The 9,952-nt window shown below is 39.3% G+C and overlaps 1 protein-coding gene across 1 annotated transcript; it reads right to left on the bottom strand.

Annotated features, from left to right (window-relative positions):
* Positions 1 to 7,808, bottom strand: ythdf1 (YTH N(6)-methyladenosine RNA binding protein 1). Its single transcript, XM_048209503.1, has 6 exons — positions 7,402 to 7,808; positions 6,805 to 6,829; positions 6,043 to 6,122; positions 3,894 to 5,525; positions 3,099 to 3,143; positions 1 to 1,647 (listed from the first exon to the last, which is right to left on the bottom strand). The coding sequence occupies exons 1-6, from the start codon at positions 7,426 to 7,428 to the stop codon at positions 1,621 to 1,623; spliced, it is 1,836 nt and encodes a 611-aa protein (XP_048065460.1). The 5' UTR covers positions 7,429 to 7,808; the 3' UTR covers positions 1 to 1,620.
* Positions 7,809 to 9,952: the final 2,144 nt, after the last annotated feature.

Below are 9,952 nucleotides of genomic sequence, written 5' to 3'. Positions count from 1 at the left end.
TTACACCATATAGTATTATTTTAATAATGAGCATGATCAAATCTAAGAACGTGATAGATAGTGACCTTCCAATACAATGCATATTCATTTCAGGGGTGACTTAAATGTTTGTCTCGTAACTCTTTTTTTAATATTTTTAGTATTTCATATATTTTCATGAATCTTTTGTTATATGACTATAGAAATCTGAAACCCTCACACGGTTCAAGTCCGCTCTCCCACACACAAACACACAAAACAGCAAGCAGGTCCTAAAAAAATCACGCACAGAAACCATATACTCTTTTTTTTTTTGTTTGTTTTTTTTTTCTTACTTTTAACAGTAAATCAGTAACATTAATTTAGGTTACACGTTTTGAGGCGTTCTTCGTTATTGTTATAATTATATGATCCTACGTTAAAGCTTAGCAATATACTGAGGACATGGGGGAGGAAAAAAGCGATAAAATTAAATCTGTTAAGAAAGGACAAGGAACAAAAAAAACAAAAAGAAAAGAAGAAAAAAAGAGGTGATGCATCTAAAGTGATTCAAATAAAAAGCAGTGAATTGCTACATCTCTCAGATTGGCTTAAAGAAACAGCGACCTCTGCTGGGCGGGGTTGGAACAGTAAGTAGTTACATTTCTGCTCTTTAAACATTAAGCATGTATGGGAACAGAGTCTGAGCACCGGGCTCTGAACCATAATGAAACATTAGTTTTACTTTCTTTTTTGAGTCCAGCCAGTGACAATGTTGACTTCCCTTGGTTAAGGATGCATGGGATGTCATCTCCCTGATAATGCTGTTTCAACTGAGGTATAGAACAGCCATTATTAAACGGTTTCCGTAGCTTTAAAAATGTTAAGGCTCCAAGCAGGAAAACAGAAAAAAAAAAAAAAAAAAAAAAAAAAAAAACTGTGACATAAGTGGCTCGTCACTGAAAAAAAAAAAAAAAAAAAAAAAAAGTCAAGTGTTACATAATTCAAAAATATAATTTTTTTTGTTTATAACATCTCATGTCAAGACACATTTCATTGTCCCTTCTACGCAGTTGCACGATTCTCCACAAATGGGTTCAAACCACTCTGGATCTAAAGAACGAAAAACTGGCCTGTTACAGTTACTGATGCTGGAGATGCCCCTCCCCCCTGACCAGAGCGGAGTCTGAACACGTCCCCCCCCCCCCCCAACCTCTGTCATATCACATGACTGACATACACTCTACCACCATCCCTGATACACACACATACATACACGTGTCACAGAATTCACTACCCACTCATGATGAGCAGTGGGGCTGAAGAAACAAACATATAGGATGAAATAAAAGAGTGTGTACAGATAACAGTTGGTCAAAAGGGGAGGGATGTGTATGAAAACAATACCAAATGACAGAAGAAGAAAAAAAAAGAAGAAAGAAAACAAAATGACGCGACGTTGAGAGGTGCTAATCGACTTCAGCCCCCACAGGTAAAGCAGGAGGCGCAGAGGCTCGAGTCTGACGCTGGCTGAAGTCACCAGAATTAAATAGAAAAACATAATGATTGTTTATTTTTTAAATTTCATCTTGTCCTCTTTAAATTTCATTTTCAAATGGTCAGTCCTAAAACAACTGCTCATCAGCTGTAGGGGGCAGCCTTCTATTGTTTATTTCGGTTCTGGCGTTCCTGTGGGGGAGAGAAGAGAGAGAGAGAGAAAAATGGAGGGAAGTCACTTTGATGTACACAAAAAAACCAACTATTTTTATTTCAAAATATTACCACTGCAATACAATAATCAAAAAATCCTAAAACTGTACTTTTTTTACTTTCTCACATACCAAAAAAAAAAAAAAACTTTTGACCACCTTTTCCCACAACTTTTGACCAATAATTTTCATGAATTTTCCAGTTCTTCATAACTTTGATCTTTTAAAAACATTTACACTCAAAATGTTCAATTCATTTATTAGGTTATTTTATGTCATGGCAAGAACAGGCCATCAGTTAAAATTTAGGTAACTAAATGAATAGATGTATTTAAGAGGGTATATGCAGACTTTTTAAGACCTGCACAAATAAAATTAATACCATATCGGTGGGGTAGAGCAAGATCTATGGTAACATCAAAACCATAAAAAAAAATGTAAACAACTTTAAAGTTCAAATAATACAGGTTTTGAAAACATAGAATGATAAACCTCCCATTTCAGCCTATAAACCATTTTTAATAATATATATATATATATATATATATATATATATATATATATATATATATATATATATATATATATATATATATATATATATATATATGTGTTATTCTAATTTTTTTGATCCACTGAGTGAAAATGCAATTTCTCTTAGAAATATAAGGGTTACCCTGGTAAAAAGCTGTATTCAATGCAGCTGGGCTTTTTAGAAATGCAACTAGTTTGCAGGTATGATATAAACACAATAAGGTAAACACTGTCATAATAATAATGCTTGGCACAAATGTGCGATATTCATTGATTGCACTGAAACATGCAAGCAAGTATAACGTGCACGAACACTGTGTTTTTACTTTGAAACATGTAGCGCTCACAATTAAATCATAGCCTTTTGAAGTTTAATAATCACATTAAGCCATATCATGATTCCTGTTTTCCTGTCCTCAAATTTAAGACCTTGTGAAATGATAATTAAGACTTCTCTTATACCATTGAACAATTTTTAAGGTCTTAAATTTTAAAAAGACTTTCGGGGACCCTGTTTAAAAGGACATTACATACAGAAAGATAAAATCTATTTTTAAGTGAATTTAGATAAAAAATAATTAAAAATGTAATATAGACACTTTCGTAAACATCTTTTAGAGACTTTTTAAGAAAAGAGACATTTTTTAAAGAAAAAAAATGTATGAATGACACTAAAAGCAGTGTAGTTGAACATAACATCTTTTACAGTCAAAAGAGTGTTATAGGAGGAGCAAGATGGTAGTTCTTCAACCTTCAATAAAAAGGTGTAAATTATAGCCATTATCCAATGACATATTTCAGATTTGAGCATAAATATAAACATTTAAACTTTTGTAAAAACTTGACAAAAAAAAAAAAAAAAAAGACAAAAAGAAAAAGAAAAAAAGAATAGCTTACTTGATCCAGTCGGGATCGGTTCTGGAGAGGAGCAGGCTCTAGGTTCTGTCAATAGAAATGAGAAAAAAAAAAAAAAAATTTTTAAAAAATAAAAAATCCTAATCAAAAACATCAGCACTTAGTCTTAATTTTGTCGCATAAAAATATCTATAGCTAAATTCTCAACAAAAAACAAAGCTAATTTAACAGACTGTATTATCCATAACATGTCAAACACAGAAATAATTTACAGTGAATAAAACATCTTAAATAATAAAAACACATTTAAAATGTGCAGAGTGGAGCCAATTTAAGACAGACATTTTTCTTATTGTCACCAAAGGTCTCAATGAGAAAATACAATTTATTAGCAGCTTGATACTTGACTAAAGCAGCAGCAGCACAGTATTAATAACCACCTCTGGACAAAGCATCAAAGACGGAATAATAAAATAACCAAAGCATCAACAGCAAAAGCAAAGAGCATTCATTAACCATTCAAAAAGGACCATGTAGACATGCATCGTTGGCATCTATAAACAGCTTTAACATTTACATAGGCAGTTTCTGTGACATGAACACTAGCCTGAACACATCACATGATGTTCAAAGTTCTTTGTTTAATCGCCACTTATGGTCATTCACCTCAACAGGGTCTACATATAAATATTATCCTTCAGTATATATCTCTAAACATAAAAGACAATAATATGAAATAAAAAACACAATCTGCATCAATATTATTTACAATGCAGCTATTAAAAATAATTTTAAAAAAACCCAGCTGAATTTTCAATATTAAAGCAAGCACATTACCTTTCTTACCACCTCTTCCTCCTCCTGCCGTTTCTCGTAGTGTGAGAAGTCATCGAAGATGGAGGTGGTGTGTTTGTAGGTGGCGATGATCTTCAGCACCTGCTTGGCCTTCTCCAGTGGCACCTCCTGTGTGTCACGGGAGTTGGTCACGGGCTTGTTGTCATTGTTCTCCAGGCGGATGTGCCTGAGCTGGCTGTTGGGCACGTCTTTAACAAACAGCCAGTCCACATCGAATTTGCCCTTCCACTTGTCCTGCGCCCAAACACCTGCGCTGGTGCCGTAGTCTACAGGCGAGCGCATCTCCGCCACGCCGCAGAAGTGTCCGCTGCCATTGACGCTGAACAGCAGGTAGACGGGACCCTTGCCGTTGATGGCCCGAAAGGCCGAATCCAGCCGTTTGTTACCATGTTCCGTGCTGCACCAGATGGAGTACTTGATGGAGCGGTGGATGTCGTCCTCAGAGTAGCTCTTAATGATGAACACCCGGCCGTTTTTCAGGTTCCAATCGAAGTCCTTGGGGTTGTAGCTGTGTGCCGCACGCAGCTTTTCCAGGACCGGGTGGGACTCGCCGGCACTGGAACCCGGAAGGCCGCCTCCGCCACCATTACCGACCCCTCCACCACTCGAGGAGCCGCTGCTGTCCACGCTGCCACCCCCACCATAACCGGGGTTGCGGTTACGAGGGGCAACCCACCGGGTTTGAGGGGGAGGAGCAGGGTTGTGGTTCTGGTAAGGCTGCGGAGGGGGCGGGCCCTGCATCGCCATCTGCTGGGCAAGTGATTGGGCAGAAGGCATGGGGGGCTGAGGCGGGGGCGGCAGCCCGTGAGGGTGAGGCGGTAGGTGACCCTGGGAGTGGAGGGGAGGCTGCTGCTGGTGGTGGGGCGGCAGTGGCGAGGCAACTTTAGTCACAGGCCCCTTATTATCCCAAGTGCCAATGTCCATGTTGTGTTTGATGGGCGGCGGGGGCAGGGTGCCTCCAGCCATGGGCATCCCCGGCTTGCTCTTCACCTTCAGTTGCTGAGGCTTGGCTGGTTTGCTAGCGATGGCTGCCCAGGATGTGGGTTTGGGAGGCGGTAGCCCGATAGGAGTCCCACCGTTACCTGTGGCCACTGCCGCCACTGGCCCTCCTCCGATAACCGAGCCCACTGTCTTCACTCCAGAACCACCTCCAGTCACGTCGCCACCGATCTTCAGCCCCACCATGCCCTGCTCTAAGCTATTCATACCTGGCGCCTTATTCAAGGTGTCACTGGGGAAGCCCGTTTGCCCATCGGGCACCAGTGTGCCACCTAAAGAACTAGGTGGGTAACTGTAACTGCCCCCGTACGCAGAACTCTGAGTCTGCTGGCCCTGGGAGCCGCTCGTACCCCAGGCGGAAAACGCGGGATTTTCAGGGAAAAAGTTAAAGCGGTGTGGATAGATGCTACTGCCCAGACCCCCAGGCTGTCCAAACACAGTGTCATGCATGAAGTGATGGTCTCCATTGCTGAGGGGGGCGTACGGAGTGAGGTATGGGATCGGTGGGTCTCCACCCGTGGACCAGGGGGCCTCGCTGAGGGGGTACGGGAACCCAATCGAGGGGGCATAGTAGCTAGACAAGTATGGGTCGGTCATGGATTGGTAACTGTTATTCTGGGGGATAACCAGAAATACAGATGTTAGAATTAATAAAGACAAAATGCAAACTAAATATACTAAAAACAGGATAAAAACAGATTAGACATGAAACCGAGTAAGAAATACTCAATATTTCTATGGAAATTTTTTTAAACTCCCAAACAAATTAAAAACAATGATGTAATGAAAATATTATACAATTAGTTTCTTTTTAGCAAAGTACTGGTATTTTTAAAAAAAATTACAGAAAAATTTCCCAGAGCCTAGTGGTTACCACAACAGCAAAAAAAAGTTATTTTAGAAACAAAGTAATTATACTTTGGTGAAAGCACTGAGCGTTTCCATACACAATTTTACATGCAAAATGCACTAAAAATCAAGTATTTTTTTTACCATCCTTCAAGCAAGTTACATTTATCTGAAAAGTAAAATTGTGTAAAATGATGAGACTCGTTTTTATAGAATGCAAGTTAGTTTCAATTTATTTCCTCCTTTTCATTCCCTAAGACAAACACAAAAACACATTTCTCACCGGATTAGACTGGCCAGTGAGGTAAGGTTCAAAGTCATTGTCGTGGACCGTTTCCTTCTGATGTAGAGAGCCATTTTGCACTGAAATAAAGAATGACATTTAACATCAGGGTTATTTTTGAATCACTACATCTGATAATAAACCCAAAGCATATGCTAAATCCAACAGCCTTCTCTTTTCTGTGAAAGATATCACTTAACCAATGCTATGCCATTCACATTTTAGATCTTTAACAAATGATACACAACTACAGTAATATGTATGTCACCATGCTGATCTCAGTGAGTCATTCACCACATGTTCTGTCTGAGTACCACGATACAACAGACACACAGTCATGGATGAAGAGGTCCGTCTAAAAATCGCCCAAAGGACACAAATTCACAACTACAGTAGTTAATGCTACAGAGTTATGAAGCCTAATCTATTTAATGCGCTCAAAAGCCAAGCTCTGAACAGCAATAGATGTGTCAGTGTGGTGTTAATCCAACAGGAGCAGTCCTGGACTCCAGGAGGAGGTATATGCTCCATCAGGTGACTGACTGAGCTCTTAGACAACATTTGGTTGATATGTGAGTAACACAGCAACCAGGCTTGACTTGATGTAAGTCACAGAGAAAGAATGCCCAAATTTTATTTAACAGACCATAGCTAAGAGCATCTATCAAGGTGAAATTAGGTTCAGAGTGAATTAATGAGAAACAACATCCTGGACGTTTTATTTCTAAATCTGTATAGACATATATTTAAAGGGAAACTTACCTTTAGCGTCTTGCCCTTTGGATGTCTTCCCATTGAGTAGGTGAACAGAGATGGACAGAAACAACAAGATAAAGCATTAACACCTTTGAATCGTTGTTTTAAACACGAGCTCTTCGTGCTTAACATGTAAATACTTCACAATGTTTCATGCTCTTAATCCACATCGACTCCATCAGAGCATCACCAATAAATCAATGCTCTCAGGGGTCGCTCGACATTCGTTATTATAAAAAACGGGGGCTTACATTGACACTTATTTAGTCAATCAAGGAATTATACATCCACTCGGACAGCTAAAGATTTCGTCGACCACGCATATCAGCCCAAGTCCAGAGAAAACTGATTATAACTCTCGGAAGCTGATGAGAGAGATCGTGCAATAAATTAAGAAATTAAGCAAACGTCTGTTTGGACCGAAGAAACGCCAAGTAATATTCAATCAAACGAGTGGAAAAAATGCTAACTCGTTAGCCATAGCGCTTGTGTGAGGCAAGGGGAGGCAGATGCCCGTAATGTCTCCGCAGAAGCGGCGGAGGCTGCACGCGCATTCCCTGCTCCTCCTAAAGGCCTTAGCGACGCCGTACCACTCCAACCTACCTGTGGGTCAATACTGGTGGTAGACATAATTCATCAAGAGGGCCTCTTTAGATTCAGCAAGAGTCTTGCAAAGAAAAACTGAACCAGCAGCGAAGGTGCTCGGCGTAACCCGAAGCCCGTGTGTTCCTCTCGGCTCCGTGCAGGCTGAACTGCGCTTTTTTCAGCAAGTTCCACGACTTGATTCTGGCGATTCGGTCCTCTCGAGCGCACTAAAAGTCCAGCCTGAGGATGTTTCCGAGAGTATTACAGGCTCTGCGGTTTTGAGGTTTAATCCAATGCTGTCACACGCCGTGTGTAAATTAATTTCAAAGTGTATATATATATTTTTCCTCCTCCCAGCCCGCAGTTATTGTGCACCTCTGTTCACTTCCGCCCAATGGCCGCTCCATCCGGGATCTGCGCGGAGGGACTGACGCCACATGGACCGGGTGGCCATGCGGAGGTGATCAACCTGAGGAAATTGGGAAAAAAGTTATTAATGCATACATATCTTATTTATCTTAGTAAATAAAATTCATATTTAAATCTAGTAATTACATAAAGAAATTTAAAGTGTGGTAATCTATATTTTTATAAAGTGCATTTTTTTTTTGGCATTGACATAATTGTATATTAGGCTATGTGTATTAGTCCACATTAGTCCAACAGTCCACATATAGGACTGTTGAATGGGTTGGACAAAACAAATGACTGTTATAAACCATCCTGTAGATAATTAATGAATATTACTTTTTTTTAATGAATTAATGATATAGTGGTCTTTCAGCTGGTCTTTTCCTTTCTTTTTCATGTATTCATAAATATGTGCAAAGATGTCTTAGCCTACTTCGGGACTTACATTTCACATCAGATGTTGTTGACAGGCTTGATGTCTTTTTCTCCAAGCCATATTAGACTGTGAAGACCATATTCCTCTTTTTTTTATAGGCCTAGCTTATAATTTTGTTTATTACCCATGCCACCTTGCACTTAATTTTAACATTTATATTTTTTACTGTTAAAGAATGTCATTAACAAGCACTGAGCACTCTTGTGTCACAGCTAAACCTCATGCTGATAAAGGGCATTCAGGGTAGCTAACTGATATTTAGATCTACCAATTGATCTTAGTTATGGGTGGGATGGGGGTCTTTCTGTTTAATAAGTTTGCAGTAGGAAACTATAGGGCACTGGAACACCACACATGGAGCATCTCTGTTTCAACATTACACCCATTTCACAGATAATATAAGAGTTACACTCAATGAGATATACATTTCTAAAGTTTAATTATATATTTCCAGTTTAAAAGTGATGCAGAGGCAGAGAGAACATGTTGGATTTGGATGCTTATGATCTATGTTGTCAATAGGATAATAAAATATTGTATCACAGGGATGCCATACATAATAATGGGCTTATTGTGTATGGCATTCCTGTGTGCTTGCTTATCAAGATCATTAGCAGTGCTTTTATTATTATGTTGGGGTATGTATGCTACTGCAAGCCGTTGCCACAACACAACTTGCCTTTTTCTAATTTTAACCACTAGGTGTCAGTCTAAATTGAATCGAATTGTGGAATTTCCTCGATTACATATCAAAACATTGACACAAGTCTTATCTTTTTTCATACAAAATGTGGTGTTCAAATATTTATTATTAAGATATGCACTACATGTATAATTTAAGAAAAGAAAATATGACTCACTACTGTCAGCATTCAAAATACAGTGTTCAGTAAATGCTGTAATATTTACATTTACAAAATGAGGTTCTATATGTGTTACAACGTTTTTCTTTGGGCCATTAAGATACAGACGACATGCAGATATTATAATTGCTCTCTCCCATACTCGCACAAATATGGCATGTGTTACTGGTAGTAAAGGAGACAGATGTTGATCATTAAAAATGAAACAGCATTTTGCTGTGTACTGACACAAGTGCATGTAAAGCAATTCTTCATTTAATCTCCAACATTAAACCATTTAACTAAAAGAAACCTCTGCATTGTTTAAACTCCTCTGATTTGAACAAAATGTACAAAACATACCATTTGAAGAGTAAAATTAGAAGTCACAGACTTAAACAGTATAGAACATTTAAAAATAAAATTACAAAGAATTGGCAGAGGTAGGTAGCAAGAAGTTCAGCATAAAGTCAGTCATGAAAATGTTCTACAGAAATAGCACCTCCTGAAAAGAAAATAAAGGTGTAAGCATAAAAGCTTGCGAGGTTAATGGCTGTATCCTTTGGCTTTTGGATGGACAGCTATACAGATGCCTTGTGACTCGAGGCTTGCTTCTTGTAGTTCAACACCTTTGTAAGTGCAGCGTTTGGGTGCATCAATCTTATTTTCTTAATTTTTGTGTATTATTATGTGTGGCGACCAGGGCGGGCGAGAGCCGTGAGGGAACGGCGCGAGGCCGGTGGCGCGAGTGTTAATGAGCTTCACCTGGGAGGCGCACCGGCCTTGAGTCCCTCACGGAGGAGCTCCGGGAGCATAAAAGGAGGAGCGACTACAGTGAAGGACGAGAGAGGACCAGGCCTGGACTTTATGTTATGTTTTA

The sequence above is a fragment of the Megalobrama amblycephala genome, linkage group LG12 (genome assembly GCF_018812025.1).
Source record: "Megalobrama amblycephala isolate DHTTF-2021 linkage group LG12, ASM1881202v1, whole genome shotgun sequence".
NCBI classification, from domain to species: domain Eukaryota; kingdom Metazoa; phylum Chordata; class Actinopteri; order Cypriniformes; family Xenocyprididae; genus Megalobrama; species Megalobrama amblycephala.
The sequence above is the reverse complement of the archived record's forward strand: the minus strand, read 5'-3'. Positions and strand labels throughout refer to the sequence as shown.

What these genes read in the sequence shown, in the direction of transcription:
- ythdf1 (XM_048209503.1), bottom strand. Translation starts at nt 7,428, where the DNA reads ATGTCTACCACCAGTATTGACCCACAG. An exon ending in CAAAGGGCAAGACGCTAAAG is followed by an intron (nt 6,123 to 6,804) that starts GTAAGTTTCCCT and finishes TCTTTATTTCAG; the next exon opens with TGCAAAATGGCTCTCTACAT. An exon ending in TCACTGGCCAGTCTAATCCG is followed by an intron (nt 5,526 to 6,042) that starts GTGAGAAATGTG and finishes GTTATCCCCCAG; the next exon opens with AATAACAGTTACCAATCCAT.